Source organism: Bos mutus, chromosome 2 (assembly GCF_027580195.1).
Source record: "Bos mutus isolate GX-2022 chromosome 2, NWIPB_WYAK_1.1, whole genome shotgun sequence".
Lineage (NCBI taxonomy): Eukaryota > Metazoa > Chordata > Mammalia > Artiodactyla > Bovidae > Bos > Bos mutus.
In genome coordinates this window covers 64,609,061-64,625,141 of record NC_091618.1, presented here as the reverse complement: position 1 = coordinate 64,625,141, position 16,081 = coordinate 64,609,061, and the positions used below count along the sequence as shown (strand labels likewise).

At 52.6% G+C, this 16,081-nt stretch overlaps 2 protein-coding genes across 2 annotated transcripts in view; one reads left to right on the top strand and one right to left on the bottom strand.

The window, feature by feature from the left end:
- Window positions 1–1,549: 1,549 nt before the first annotated feature.
- TMEM37 (transmembrane protein 37) lies at window positions 1,550–7,696 on the top strand. The gene is made up of 2 exons (XM_005910803.3): window positions 1,550–1,702; window positions 6,726–7,696. Exons 1-2 carry the CDS (start codon window positions 1,682–1,684, stop codon window positions 7,314–7,316), a joined length of 612 nt encoding a protein of 203 aa, XP_005910865.1. The 5' UTR covers window positions 1,550–1,681; the 3' UTR covers window positions 7,317–7,696.
- Window positions 7,697–7,838: 142 nt separating this feature from the next.
- SCTR (secretin receptor) overlaps window positions 7,839–16,081 on the bottom strand; it is a 76,994-nt gene continuing 68,751 nt past the window's right edge. Inside the window, exons 12-13 of the mRNA XM_070389329.1 lie at window positions 11,587–11,628; window positions 7,839–10,482 (exon numbers count right to left, since the gene is read on the bottom strand). Coding sequence (XP_070245430.1) covers window positions 10,333–10,482; window positions 11,587–11,628 — 192 coding nt within the window. The 3' untranslated portion in view covers window positions 7,839–10,332. The remainder of the gene's footprint in view (window positions 10,483–11,586; window positions 11,629–16,081) is intronic.

Below are 16,081 nucleotides of genomic sequence, written 5' to 3'. Positions count from 1 at the left end.
GAGACAAAAGTGACACAGGAAAGACTGCCCTGAAGATTCCACTATTTTCACACTTAACTGAGGGCCTGGCAAGACTCTGATCTTTCATGAATATTATCTCATTTATTAACCGTGGCTCAGAGATTCTTGCTCCTTGGAAGAAAAGCTATGAAAAACATAGACAGCATATTAAAAATCAGAGACATCATTTTACCAACAACAGTCTGTTGTCAAAGCTATGGTTTTTCCAATAGTCACGTTCAGGTGTGAGAGTTGGACCATGAAGAAGGCTGAGTGCCAAACAATTGATGCTTTCAGATTGTGGTGCTGGAGAAAACTCTTGAGAGTTCCTTGGACACCAAAGAGATCAAACCAGTCAATCCTAAAGGAAAGAAAAGTGAAAGTGAAGTCGTTCAGTCCTGTCCAACTCTTTGTGACCCCATGAACCATATCCCACCAGACTACTCTGTCCATGGGATTTTCCAGGCAAGAATACTGGAGTGGGTTGCCATTTTCTTCCCCAGGGCATCTTCCCGACCCAGGGATGGAACCCAGGTCTCCTGCATTGTAGGCAGACGCTTTACCGTCTGAGGCACCAGGGAAGTCCAAATACTAAAGGAAATCAATCCTAAATATTCATTAGAAGGACTGATGAGGAAGCTCCAATGCTTTGACCATCTGATGAGAAAAGCCGACTCACTGGAAAAGACCCTGATGCTAAGAAAGATTGAAGGTAGAAGGAGGCGGCGACAGAGGATGAGATGGTTGGATGGAGTCATCGACTCAATGGACATGAGTTTGAGCAAACTCTGGGAGGTGGTGATGGACAGGGAAGCCTGCCGTGCTGCAGTCCGTCCAGTCGCAAAGAATCAAACACAACTTAGCGACTGAATAACAGAGACAAAAACAAGAGCCCGGGATCACACAGTACAAGGTGCTGGAAGCCGCAAAGCCCAGGCGGGCGCTGCGGTCTAGACGCCTCTGCCTCCCCTGACGCTCAGGTGGACACGCTGGGGCTGAATCCGGTCCTGGGTCTCTGGCCTTCCGCCTGCGCTGTCCTGGCCGTTGGGAAATCGGTGGCGGGCGCACAGCAGTCCTCAGAGCGAGGGAATAATTCCAGGCCCGGACTTCGCGGGTCCGCAGCCCCAGCCTACGCTTCTAGGCCGTGTCCTGGCCTCCCACACCTCCCCGGTGGCTCCTTCCCGCGGCCCTGCTGATTCAGCGTCCACCCAGGGGCCCCGGCGGGGGGGAGCAGCCCCGCCAGCAGCCCCGCCAGCAGCCCGGCCAGCAGCTTGCTGATACCCAGGGCCCCTCCCCGCCCCTCCCTCTCCTCCTCATCCACCGTCTCCTCGCCGCCCCTCCCTCTCCTCCCCGTCCCCAGTCTCCTCCCCGTCCCCAGTCTCCTCCCAGTCCCCAGTCTCCTCGCCGCCCCTCCCTCTCCTCCCCGTCCCCCGTCTCCTCCCCGTCCCCCGTCACCTCGCCGCCCCTCCCTCTCCTCGCCGCCCCTCCCTCTCCTCGCCGCCCCTCCCCTCCCTTCCCTTCCCCGCTCCGCCCTTCTCCCGCCCCGCCCTCCGACCCACCCTGCGCCCCGGCGCCGCCCCCTGAGAAGAAAATTCCCAAGCCGCGAGGGTCTGCCTCAGCAGATCTGCGCTAGGGATCGTGGAGGCAGCTGGCGGGAGTTCGCGAAGAGCCCGGGTGCAGGATGACAGCCCTCGGCGTTCAGGTGAGCGAGCGGCCGCGGTGAGAGCGGTAGGAGTGCCCTGCCAGGGTCCGAGGGATAGTCAGGAAGCCACCTCGGACCACTCTTCCACCCCAGCACTGTTCTGTGGCTCGGTCTTGTCGCTTGGGTCCTTTGCACACCCGAGGCTCCCAAAAGTCTCGGGGTCGGGGGGTTGTCTTACTTCTCTTTGGGGTTCTCTGTTTCCATCGGTTAGGTTTAACAGAAGGGTCCCTCTTAAAAGGGGGCGCTTTGGGGGCAAAGAATGGATGGAATCCACTTGTAGAGTGAGGTTCGCTCCTCAGAGGAGAAGGCATGTCTCGGGAAGCCAGAACTTTCCTGAACCCAGGCCAAAAATACCATCTCCCCTCCGCAAAATTGACTTTTGGGGGGACGGGGACGGGGGTGGATTCGCTGGGACGCGCGGAAACCTGGAAACAGACTGTAGTGAGGTGAGGGGCCGGCATTGCAGAGATGAGGTTTCCCAGTGATGCGAGGCGTTTGCTGGAGAACCTGCCCGTCTCCCTCCGCCCCTCTGGAGTACAATTCTCCTACCCGGCAGCCGAGCCTCCATAGCGGACGCGTCCCGCCCACGCGTGTCCCGACCTGATGGTCCTGGCGGTCAGAGCCCGGCAAACTCAGCCCGCGAGCGCTCAGAGCGCCACAGCACTGACCCCAGAGCTCCGCCCAGTTTACAGATTCGGAGACTGAGGCTCAGGTGAAGTGACCTGGAGGTGGCGGCCAGCTCAGCCCCAGAAGCGAGTGAGAGCCAGACTTGGCCCGAACAGGAGAAACTCCACCCACAAGCCGCCCGCAAACCTCCTGCGGCTGGGATTCAGCAGCCCGAGAGCGGGATGCAGCGAGTTACTCCCTACTGTTCTGGGCATAATCTGAAGTCCCGACCGATCTGCCTCCGGACCTTCTGCGTGGAGGGTGGGATCTGGTGTGGTCCCGCCTCGAAGAGCCGGCGGCCCAGCTGGGGAGAGAACTTGCAAACAGGATTTAGATGGGTCCGGGGAAGTGAGTGCTAGATTAGAAACTGCGACAGGATTAAGGGCTGGGGGAGAGCTTCTTGCCGGGCTGGGAGGGGCAGGAAGACTGGTAGCCAGGTTGAAGGACTTGATTTTTAGCAAAGGATGGAGAAGGGGGTTGGGGGTGGGCGGAAAAGATGAAGTTAAAACCCTGGAGCGCTACTGTCGGCTGGCAGGGCGGGGTTGGGGGCGCGGGCTGTGTTTGAAGACAGTCGCTGACACTTAGGAGCACTTAACACTGAACCACAGGCTTGGGACTGTTCTATGCAGTTGCGGTGTTCAGAACTCGGTTCAGTTCCACCACGAGGGCAGAAGCAGGACTAGTTATCTCCAGGGATAAATAACTTGTCAAAGAGCTAAAAACCAAGCAGACTGGCTCCTGTACCTCTCTGACCAGTGTCCTCGGGTCATGCTGGCGTGAATGGGCTTACTGTTTAGGAAGCTGTAGAAGGGATTTTCTGTGTGGCTCAGTGGTTAAAAAAAAAAAAATCCACCTGCCCATCAGGAGACCCAGGTTGATCCCGGGTGGGGGAAGCTCATTCCAGTACTGAAATGGCAACCCATTCCAGTACTCTTGCCTAGAGAATCACAGGGACAGAGGAGCCTGGCTACAATCAGTGAGGTCCCAAAGAGTGGGATGCGACTCAGTGGCTGAGCACAGATGGATTTCCAGCTGATGAGGAGAAGGGCCTGACCTGGCCTTGGGCTAAGTGAGCAGTCGGGGGTTGGGGCAAATAAGGAGGGAGGGGTAATGTGAAGAATGAGTAGTGAGCAGCCCAGAGTGTCTACTTAGGGGTGGATGGAATCAGATGGGGTCCTGAGTTGTAGAGGAAGACAGGATCTTGGCAGTGGACTCAGCAGCCCAAGAGTGTCAAGTGACACTGTTCTACAGGTCACTAGAAATCATTCAGGGAGCTGGATGAAAAGGGAAAATGCCTCTTCCTTTTTTTTTTTTTTTTTTAGTGGAGCAAGTCCAGGCCCTGAGACTAAAGTGACTTGCCCAAGGTCACAGAGCTGGGCAGGGCAGTATCAGGGACAGGGCTCAACTGCCCTCATCCTGGGTGGTCCACAAACCTTCCACTGACCATGGTGAGGCTCAACTGCCCTCCAGGAGAGGATTTCAGGCCTTAGATGGCTCAAAGCTCAGGTGTGGGGGGCAGTGGTAGGGAATGAGGACTCAAGATACCTTACTATTCCTAATATTAGGACTAGGCTGTGGTAAATCAGGACTGCTCATGTGCCAAGCATCTTTATATACATAATCTCATTTAATCCTTGGGAGTTTTATTGGTGTCAGAGTTTGAATGATGCCCTACTTTGGGATGGGAGGGGGAAAATGACCTGATGTCAGCTGTCTTTCTGAATGTCTGAGAGCCTAGAGATTAAAGTCCAATCTGTGCCCAGGACAGGTGGGGCTGAGCACAGGACGGCATGTGCTTTTTCTCCAGACAGTGTGATGTCCAAGGTCAAAAGGCCTCTGGGTGCTGTATTCTTGTGACTTGTTGCCTGCGTCTGGGGTTTTCCCATCCTACAAACTTAACAACCTCTAGGGGTGTTATAACCTCGCGAGGTGCCTTCATGGCTATGCTTTCCTGCAGCGGTCACTAACCCTACAGAATGTAGATGAGAAACAAGAGTCAAGGGGGCTAATAAACCTTGTTGCAAAGACAAACACCTTTGTGGTTTGTAATCAGAGGTTTCAAAGCTCCCTTGGTTTTCCTAGCAGTAGAGCTAAATTTTCTATTGAAATCCAGTACAGACTCAGATTCCCAGTGGCTCTGGCAGGAAAAAGAGATCTGATGGGTTGAAGTGAGGGGCCCCCTGCCCCTGCTAAGAGACAAGGAGACATGGTTTGAGAACCACAGCCTAGACTCCCTCCTGAATGCTCTTTACAGCACACCAGGCTGCCTTTATGTCTGGATCTGCATCGGTGTCCTTGGGTGTCCCTCAGTCCCCTCCACTCCTTTTCCTCACCATCATACTGAGCCCCTCACACGATGGCCCAAGTCAGTATTTATTGGTAGCATGCATCCCCACCCCAACCCCCGCACATGATACAGCTGTTGAGCCGCTATGCCAGGCTTTACTGTGACGTAGGTCAATGCTCTTGGGCAGGTCCCTTGGCCTCTGTGACAGTTGCCATCTTTGCATACCCCCCATGAAGTTTCCTACTCCACCAGACTAGTTTGTTCCTTTTTTTTTTTAATGAAAAAGCAGCTATTCCTTCTTTTTTTTAAGTGGTGGCGAGCCTAGAGGCTATTCTTGATCACGGTGCCCAGGCATCTCATTGCAGTAACTTCTCTTGTGGAGCACGGGCTCTAGGCTTAATTGTGGCACTCGGGCTTAGTTCTTCTGGCATGTGGAACTGTCCAAGACCGGGGATTGAATGCTTGTCCCCTGCATTGGCAAGCAGATTCTTATCCACTGTACCACCAGGGAAGTCCAGACTCGGGTTTAAGGGTGAAATGGGATCCTAACTTAGGCAGAAGTGCTGAAAGCAAACAGGATTCTTTCCTGTACCCCTGGGGCTGCTAAGGTGGGCAGGTTAGCAGGCAGCCTGATGTTCCTGCTGGGGCTCTGACCACAGGGTCTCCCAGGAGCGTGACCTTGTTTTCTGCCCCTCACTGAAAGGGTGGCCCAGGCCTGCCTCTGGAAGCCTCCGTTTGCACGTGGGTAGGGCTGACCCTAGAGTCCCCTTTTGGTTGGTTTCCCTAGCAGTGATCATCACGCTAGTTTTGAGTTTTCCGCTTTGCTTACCTCCCAAACCAAGGTGTAACCTGGGCTGCTTCCACACTCACTGTAAAGGACATAATTTAGAACTGGGCAGGGGATGGCTTAAAGGGAGCTTCGGGTGAAAGTGGCAGTGGTTGCAAACTTGACCTTCATTTATCTCATGGCTCTTGAGCACAGTGCCAGGTGCTAGGGAAAGGCCCTGGCCTCCTGGAGACCTCAGTCTCCGAGTGAGACAGTCAATAACACACAACCACTATTCAGACAGAAATAGGTAACTTGCCAGAACGGTTCCTCTGAGAGTGACCAGAGAGAGTCCCTTCTGCGTTGGGTGGTTACAGAGCTGTTTCAGTCGAGATATGAAGAATGGAGAAAGGGGGGCAGCCAGAAGAGCCTTTCAAGTAGAAGAGCCAGTAGGTGAGGAAGAAAGTTCTAGGTTTGTCCTCGGCATGGGAAGAGGGCCGTGTGCCTGAACAGGGTGGTGGGGAGGATGCTCTGGGAGGGCTTGTGGGCCATCTAAGGCCTGCTACTCTTTGAAGCATTCCTTTTGCTTCTGGGTTGGGGGACCGTGACTGGAGGGTGCCTCAGGGTTGTAACAAGAGACACCTCACTGGGCGCTTGGCCCAGGCTGCCAGGAGAGAGGACAGTGCACTTTTCAGGGCTGAAACCAGAGACTGAAGGGGAGCCCCAGGGACTCCCCTTCCAACCCCAGAAGCTGCTGGAACACTTAGTGGTGGCATGTTCTGGGTGGGGTACAGGCTAAGCCAGACTAAAGGGTAAAGTGCAAACATCACTGAGCACCTGGGTCCTGGCAAGTTCAGAAGGTACAGATTTGGATGAAACTAGGGGAGACCAGGAGCCAGGGGAGGAAACCATCACTGATGTGCTAATAACTCTGTGTAGTGTTCTTGTTTTGCATATAAAGAAACCAAGGCTGCCTGCTGGCTCAAGGTCACAACAGCCAGGTCAAACAGGTTTTCTGACTTCAGAACGGGCTAAAGAGTATAGACAGGCAAATGGAATTTGGGCTTTTTATTCATTATAAAATCATTAAAGAAAGGGCAGGGAACTCTTTACCTGATAAATAACTGGATCCACAGACAATGCTTATAGGTCTTGAATGGAGGGTGGGCCGGGAGCAGGCTGGATGGGAGAAGGGTTCCAGTGGCAGTGGGAATCTGAACCGCATGTTGTGAGTCCTCCCTGAAGAGGCTGGTGGGGTGTGGCAGGGGGCCCTCCCTGACATGTTGCCCCATGCTGTCTTCCAGGCACAGAGGCTGCTGGGCCAAAGGGGGCCCCACCGGTCCTTCTTTGAGTCCTTCACCCGAGCCCTCATCACCCTGTGTACGTCCCTGGCTGTGGTCCTCTCCTCCATCTCCATCTGCGATGGCGAATGGCTCCTGGCAGGTGACCACCTCTTTGGACTGTGGCGCTTCTGCACTGCCTCCAACCAGACGGAGTTGCACTGCCTCCGAGACCTGAGTCAGACCCAGGTGCCCTGGCTGGCCTCGGGCCTGGTTGTGGCCCGCATCGTGGCCACCTTGGCTGTGGTGGTCGCCATCTTTGGCCTGGAGTTTCTCATAGTGTCCCAGGTGTGCGAGGACTCCCTCGCTTGGCGGAAGTGGGCTATGGGCTCCACCCTCCTACTCATCTCATTCATTCTCTCCTTTGGGGGCCTCCTGAGCTTCCTGGTCCTTCTCAGGAGCCAGGTCACGCTCTTGGGCCTCACCCTGATGTTCTGGAGCGACTTCACAGCTTCCTTCCTTCTCTTCCTGAATGGTATCAGTGGCCTGCACATCAACAGCATCACCCACATCAACAACAGCATGCATCCCTGGGGCCTGCCTACAAAAGTTTAGGACCTCCTCCAAGGACATCAAGTTACGGGAAAGCCTGCCTATGAAGGGACTTTTCCAGACTTCCCTGGTGATCCAGTGGTTAAGACTCTCTGGGCTTCCAACGCAGGGGACACGGGTTAGATCCCTGGTTGGGGAACTGAGTCTCACATGCTGTGCAGTGCGAGGGGTGGAAAAGATGAGACTTTTCTAATTCCAGCATGTGACATTCAAATTGATGCCTCTTGGCCTTGGTATGTTTGGGCCAGTGGTCCAGGGGTCTTTGCAGCTGGTCTGCAGCCCAGAGGTCAGGTGGGAGCCTCCATGCCACCAACTGCACCAGTTTATCCACAGCCATGTTATATAGGATGTTGATTTTACAAGAATAAACATATTTGAAAACCTTTACTTGAACCCTTCCTGGGATGGGAATAGACCAGGAAGCAGCTCAGGTCACTGCAGGTCACTGCAGCCCAGGCCGGCTGCACAGGGAAGCACAGTTCACACCTGTTTTATTGACCTGCTGGGATGTGGGCTGTAGGGTCCCTGGGCCTCCTGGGACACTAGGAGTGAATCATCCTTCCAGCAAAGGGTGTCCACTTAGTGCCTAAGACTTTCTACCACCAGCTCAAAGGGCCTTTGCATTTTCCCTGCTTTAGCTTTGGTCATGCCAGGGAAGCAGAGTTCAGGATTGCTTGCATATAGTAGGCTTTCAAACCATTTGACTTTATTTGAACCCTGCCCTTTAGGGGTGCCTCAAAATCCCAGGATAACCCCCTGCTTCCAGCAGCTGGCTGTCCCTCTGAGGACTCTCCTTGTGAGTACTGCCTGAAGCCCTTCCAGGAGAGCTGCCTAACTTATAATATGTCCTCTTGATGTAGGGACTTCCCCGATGGCTCAAGCAGTAAAGAATCCACCTGCCAATGCAGGAGACTTGATCCTTGGGTTGGGAAGATCTCCTGAAGGAGGAAATGGTAAACCACTCCAGTATTCTTGCCTGGAAAATCCTCATGGACAGAGGAGCCTGGCAGCTACAGTCCATGGTGTTGCAAAGAGTTGGACACAACTGAGCACGTGATGAATGGATCTCTGACATAGCATGTGCATCCATCTTTGGTCAGGGCCAGATAGCCTCAGAGTACCATTTTTGATCCTAGAACACACTCCAGAGAGCACGTATCTGGACTCCACGGGGTACAGGGAACTGGCCAAACCTTGGATAATGATTAACAACCAGCCTAGATACAGGGGCCTGCAGGTGAAGGAGACAGGAACCAATGAAGATTTCCACCCTTGCTGGCCGCTTTATATTTTTGTGCATTAAATTGCCCCCTTTTCAGTCCCTTTTCTGCCCAGTAGGCGGGGTTTTTTTTCCCCACCCTCAGCCTATTTCATTCTATACTAGCCCCGTGCCCCTCCCTGACCTGATGAGCTCAGGCCTTCCCTGGTTCATTCTGGCCTCATGAGGTTTGGGTTTCTGCCTGCCAGGTCCTCTTTCTGGGTGCCTATACCTCGTGATTTTTTTTCTTGATTCGAAGATGCAGAGTTCATGGGGGTCTCCGGAGAAAGTTATATCAACCATACAGGCTGACATGTATTCTTAGCCCTGGAAAATGGGCAAGCTGGCCTTTTCACCCCAGGGGCGGTCTATGAGGTGAGAGAGGGTGACCTCTTTGTCTGCAGGGGTGAGATGCAGAAGTTGGGGGCCAGGGCCACTTGTCCAGGTCACCCAAAGCCAGGACTAGAGCTGGGCCCACCCACCAGCAAGATGCCCTTCCCTCTACTCTGGGGGGAGGGGTCACCTCTGCTCCTGTCCCGAATGCTTTCCCTGAGCACTGCTTTCCCTGAGCATGTAGGCAGTGCTTTGTAAAAAGGTTCAAATATTCAGTCCTTTAATCTTCACATGTCCAGCAGAGAAGGAATGCTGATATGCGAGGGAACTGAGATCCAGAGAGTTAAGGATAAGATGAAAATTCCCAGTAGGACAGGGAGACAGGCCCCCATTCATCCCGACCTGGGAGCAGGGAAGACAGACAGCCTTGGAGCGAGCCTGGGGATTTAAAATCAAAAGTCCTGCACTGAGCTGCCACTTCCAGCTGGGTATCTTGGTCAAGTCACAGGACCTTGGTGAACCAGTTTCTCTTCTGCCCCATTTGCTGCAGTACTACAGATAATTGAGGGCTCCCCTCATAGCTAAGTCGGTAAAGAATCTTTCTGCAATGCAGGAGACCTGGGTTCGATCCCTGGGTCGGGAAGATCCTCGAGAAGGAAATGGCAACCCACTTCAGTATTCTTGCCTGGAGAATCCCATGGACAGAGGAGCCTGATGGGCTACCGTCCATGGGGTCGCAAGAGTCAGACATGACTTAGTGTCTAAACCACCATTACCAAAGATAACTGAAAGCAGGAATAACAGGGTGCCTCATCCCTTGTTAGGGTCATTAAAAGGTTCCCTGTAACTTCCTCGAGTTGTCTTGAAGGCCCCGGGGTAAGAGCTGGATGGCTGAGTTGCAATGAGGGCTGGGGAGGCCAAGGGCAAGGCCAATTTCTCTGGTTCACTGGTTATTGTTGAGTTGCTAAGTCATGTCTGATTCTTTATGACCCCATGGACTGCAGCACACCAGGCTTCATTATTCTTCACTATCTTCCGGTTCACTGGGCTTCTAAGCTTATTCCTGAAAACTGGAGCAGGGAGGTCAGGGAAGCCCCCTTCTCCAGAAAGTAGCAAGGGACATCATCCTCCACCTTGCGTCTCAAGGACAAGACGACTGACAAACACCAAGTCTCATCCCAGTTACCATTTATTCCCCTGCCCTCTCCTGGGACCCCTGAACTACTCTTTCCAGGAAACTCAACAGATCTGAATCCCAGGCCCTTTTGCTGTCCCAGGCCCCATCAGTTCTGAGGAATCATCACCACAACCCCACCCCAAGGCCAGAAGGAGGGGTGTAATAGTCACTGGAGAGACCACACTGCATCCGGCAGAAAGGCAGGCTCTCCTACTGCAGCGGTCAGCCCTCAGGACCTAGGGTGACCAGCCTCAGATGACACTGGTCCTATGGGTGGCCCGACTCTGCTCCGAGGTGCTGGCCTTGATGCCGTTGCTGAAGGAGGAGCTGGGGGCCACGGGCCGCAATGGGAGCTCACGGAGGTGCCACTGCCGCCACTTCTTCTGAACTTCCAGCTGCACCTGCCCCCGGAGACCAGGAGTCAGTCAGGAGGGAAGGGCGATCTTTGTCCGAGTCCTGCTTTTTCCACTGGGGCCTCAGTACAGGCTCTGCCACTCCTGCCCGGAGGGCATGCTTTCCCCTCCACTCAGATTTACCATTTTCAGCCCTGACATCCATAGATACTGAGGGGCCCCTTTCCCTTGGGACCTTTCACCAGCAACCTCAGCAAACCTATCCTGAAGAAGGGGCCTGTGATCGTTCCACAATCTCCAGATGGTCACCTGGGACAATTGGACACGTCCACACGAAGCCACTGTAGCTCAGAACTCATCTAGGGACCAGGGGGCTACTCTTTGGAATTTCCTTCACAACCCCCAGCTGCAGCAGCAAAGCATTTGGGGCTAGGTTTGATGCTTGACTTTTGGAAAAAAATCAGAGGCTACTCCCATTCAAGTGGGGTGAACCAGATGATTGACAGCCACAGGAAGGGTTTGTTTGCATGCAGTACCATGTTCAACTAATGTCAACTGCACGGCCTCTGTGCCAGGAGCCTCCTGATCCGACCCAGATGCTCTGGGCAAGCGCAGAGACTGAAAGTTAAGTGTGCAGCTCCCCCAACCCTGCTCAGCAGTCACACTCTTTGGAGGTCTCTGAGGACGGAGGGGCAGACGTTTCACCAGAGTTACTCTCTTTACAGATGGGAAGCCTGAGGCCCAGATCAGGGGAGTGACCGAGGTCACTCATCAGGCAACCAGCAGTCAGCAGCCTCTGTTAGGGTTGGGGTGCCTGCACTTTCCATTTCCTGAATTTGCTGGAGGGTTAGAATCACCTGGAGTGCCTGTTAAAACATTCTCAGCCTCCAGCCCAGACCTAAGGGATGCATTTTTGCCTGTTTAGAAACAAGGTAGGACCCAGCAGTTGTTTTAACGAGGCCTCTGGGTGATTCTGTTGCTCCCGTTAAGTGAGCTCAGACTCCTGGAAGACAGATTTTGAGCCAGGAGGCCCTGGTCTCCCCCACCCACACCATACCCCGCTCCCTGCCACCCTTTCCAGGTGGCCCTTCTGAACCACAATCCAATGACAAGGGAGCTCCCCAGGCAGCAGAGCAACCCTAGAACACTCACCTCCCCATTGAGGAAGCAGTAGAGGACGGCCACCACCAGGCCCTGCGGAGGAAGCAGGGGCAACGGGATTGGTGCGGGGCTCCAGCATTCGGCCTCCTAGTCCCCTGGGGTCCTTTCATCACTAGCCCCAGGCTCACTTCTCCCCATGACTATTCCAGAGCCTTACCACATTTCTGCTACCCCAGAGGGAATAGGGGCTTCCTCTTCTGGCCTTGCAGTGCACCCAGCTGTGCTGGCATCACCCACACAGACTGAGACTCTTGGGGGCAAAAATGACCCCAGGTCCAGGGAGTTGCCCTGCGCCAGGGTGGTGTCAGTTACATTAAATGCTGCTGCTGCTAAGTTGCTTCAGTCGTGTCCGACTCTGTGCAACCCCATAGACAGCAGCAGCCCACCAGGCTCTGCCATCCCTGGGATTCTCCAGGCAAGAACACTGGAGTGGGTTGCCATTTCCTTCTCCAAGGCAGGAAAGTGAAAAGTGAAGTAGCTCAGTCGTGTCCGACTCTTAGTGACCCTATGGACTGCAGCCTACCAGGCTCCTCCATCCATGGGATTTTCCAGGCAAGAGTACTGGAGTGGGTTGCAATTGCCTTCTCCGTTACACTGAATAGAGGCTGCTAACTCAACCTCGGTGACCAGGCAGGTCATGGGAATTAGTAAGGTGGGCCATCTGGGAGAAGCAGGGAGCGGTGGCATGTGAGACTTGTCCATCCCGCCCAGAGCTCTGCTCTGACCACACAGTCACAGATTTGTCTTTCTATCTGAGTAGCTATCCCTGTTTAAACCTCTCCAGATTTCCAGCTGGTCCTGCAAACGAGCCCACTCAGGCCCAGGGGTTCACATGGCTGCTCCACCTACTCAGCTCCAGGCAGGATGGGCGTGCCTCAGGTGTCACCAAGCCCTGCTTCTCCTGGAAGGCCTCCCTTATTAAGTCCAGTGACCTGCCTGGTCCCTGCGGCTGAGTTAGCAACTTCTGCTTAATGCAACTGAAGTCTGACAGAGCTCAAGTGCAGGTCTCAGCCAGCGAACAGGAGGCCTGACTCCCCACTCACATCTCCAAGGTCAGAGGCCTCAGGGCTACGTTTGCTTTTAAGTTCCCTGGTGGGGTGGGCATCGTGCCTATCAGGACCCTCCCTCTCCAGCATCCAGACTCCTCTTTTCCCAATGGGATCCCCAGAATCCTGGCATGGAGCCCCCCAGGCAGGGACTCCAGGCTGAGATGTGGGATTTGAGGCCTAAGTCTTGTATGGAACAATGAGCTTTGAACAGGGTCTAGCAGTCTGGATGTCCAGCTCACCTAAGGACCCTCGAAGGCCAGCCTGCCCTTCCTAATAGGCTCTGCCCTCAGGCCTCCTCGGCTGGTGAGCACCCTGCCCCACAGAGGCCTGGGTACCACAGCCCTGACTGCAGGTAGCCCAACCCCTCCTCCCAGTGCCAACCAGGCCTGCTCCTGGCTACTTAAGACATGGACAGGACTCCAAAGAGGGATGAACCAGCCCCTTTATAGTGCGTTTCATACACGGAACTGCTCTGGGATCCCAGCATTCTAACAAGAGTTTTAGAGACAAATTGGAAGGATCTGCTCTGGAGTCTCAGACATGGATGATGTCATACAAAATGGGGACTATGGGGGCGGGGCAGGAACATGTACTCAGGGCAGTGGTTTCCGTTTGGCTGCACACGAGGATCACTGGGGAGTTCTGGCCCAGGTGCACTGTGTGCCCCAAATCCGAATGTCTGGGGTGGGATCAGCAGCAGCTCTGAAAGAGCCCCAGATGGTTCAAATGGGCATCAATGACTAGGAGTTGCTGTCAGAGAGTATGAAAGGCAGGCTTTGCAATAAACCAGAGCTGGATTTGGGCCACAGCTTAGCCTATGTAATCGTGGCTTCTGGGTTCCAGGTGCTTCACTTAATTCTTGCCAGATCTCTGGAAGGTAGGCAGGGAGGATCCCTGCTTCCAGGTGAGGGACTTGAGTCACAGGTTTTGGTGGGCCTGGAGCTGGAGGTCAGGCTGCTCCCCTCACTGGACCGGGGTTTCCCAGCATCAGAGATGCTGAGACACAGTCTCTCTGTTCAAGTGAGGGCCAGAGCCCTGGGTGAGGGCAGGTTAGATGTGCCCCAGGTAAGTAGAGGGTGGCCTCCCACAGCCAACAAGTTTAGGAAATACCAGTTTTATACAGTCATTACAAATGCAGTCTCTGAAGAATTTTAGTGAGCTGGAAAAATCTTCATGATGGAATGATAGAGAATTAAATATAACAAGGAGGGTTAAAAAACCATACATCATGATCTCAATTACATGTGTGTAAGTGTGTGTACATGTATATGTCTTCTTGGATAGAAAGGAGACTTAGAAGTAAACACACCATTTTAACAGAGGTTATTACATTGGGTTATAAGAGTTTGGATGAATTTGCCTTTCTATTTTAACTTCTCCTTACTTCCAAATTTTCCTCAGTAAGCAAGTATTTCTATAATTAGGAGGAACTGACTCTGCAACCCCGTGGACTGTAGCCTGTCGGGCTCCTCTGTCCATGGGATTCTCCAGGCAACACTGTTAGAGTGGGTAGCCATTCCCTTCTTCAGGAGATTGTCCCAACTCAGGGAACGAACCCAGATCTACTGTACTACAGGCGGATTTTTTACTGTCAGCCACCAGGGAAGCCCCTAATAAACTTCAGTCTTTAGAAATATATGATGGTGATAATGGTATTGTGGTTCTGCGTGTGTCCTTTAAGTTCTTGTCTTTCAGAAAGTATATACTAAAATGTTTACGTTTGAAATAACATGATGGCTTGAGTTTGCTTAAAATGATGAGAGATGGGGAGTGGATGGAGGTGAAATAGGATAGGTCACAGAAGGGTAAGGGCTATATGCAGGTTCATTATATTGCTCATTTGACTTTTGTATGTGGAAAAAATTTCCATAATACAGAATTTAAAAAATATTTATTATATCACTATATATGTATAAAATATAATAAAATGATATATATGTTTGTATTTGAGCAGTGGTTCTTTTTTTTAAAAAAAACACCCTTAAAGATCTTTTTTTTCTTTGTAAACATTCCTATGGGCTGGAATAAAGCACAAGCTGGAATCAAGATTTCTGGGAAAAACATCAATAACCTCAGATACGCAGATGACACCACCCTTTTGGCAGAAAGCGAAGAAGAACTAAACAGCCTCTTGATGAAAGTGAAAGCGGAGAGTTTAAAAGCTGGCTTAAAACTCAATATTCAGAAAACTGAAATCATGGCATCCTGTCCCATCATTTCATGGCAAATAGAATGGAAAAAACAATGGAAACAGTGACAGACTTTATTTTGGGGGGATCCAAAATCACTGCAGGTGGTAACTGCAGCCATGAAATTAAAAGATGCTTGCTCCTTGGAAAAAAAGCTATGACCAACCTAGACAGCATATTAAAAAGCATAGACATTACTTTTCCAACAAAGGTCCATCTAGTCAAAGCTATGGTTTTTCCAGTAGTCATGTATGGATGTGAGAGTTGGACTATGAAGAAAGCTGAGCGCCGAAGAATTGATGCTTTTGAACTGTGGTGTTGGAGAAGACTCTTGAGAGTCCCTTGGACTGCAAGGAGATCCAACCAGTCAATCCTAAAGGAAATCAGTCCTGAATTTTCATTGGAAGGACTGATGCTGAAGCTGAAATTCTAATACTTTGGCCACCTGATGCGAAGAACTGACTCATCTGAAAAGACCCTGATGCTGGAAAAGGTTGAAGCAGGAGGAGAAGGGGATGACAGAGGATGAGATGGTTGGATGGCATCACCGACTCAATAGACATGAGTCTGAGTAAGCTCTGGGAGTTGGTGATGGACAGGGAAGCCTGGCATGCTGCAGTCCGTAGGGTCACAAATAGTCAGACATGACTGAGCGACTGAACTGAACTGAACTAAAACATTCCTATGGGAACATTTAGGAAAGTGCTTTTGGTTTTCTGTTAATAAGCACGTCCCCAGAGAGGAGCCAAATGGCCTTCCATTGGGTGTAGTCTGCAGCCCTAGCCACAAGCCTAGTTCCAGAGACAGGAAGTCCTCATCTACGCAGTCCTAGGTCTCCAGGTTCTCATCAGGGTCACTACCCAATTCTGTCAGGTGGGTCAAGACCTTCCACCCATCTTTGGACAGCCCGCCCACCTGATAAAAAGGGCCATGGTGAGCCCAACCTTCCCCCATGTTACACGGAAACTTCCTGATCCAGAGAAAAAGCTCATGGATTATACACAGAGACTAGGTCTCCAGGGGTCTGGGGTGCCGGCAAGAGTCTTTGGGCAGAGAAGAGGCTCAGAAGAGTGCAGCGGGACAGCCCTGGGGTGGGGTCTGCAGGCAGGGGTTAGGGCCAGACTGCACTCAGGAATGCGTTCCCAGTGATGTGTCTTCCCTGGAACCTGAGCAGGACAGGGGGAGATGACCCTGGGCACACCCTGTCCCGAACAGAACTCCAGGAATGAGGGAGGCACCCAGCCTCAC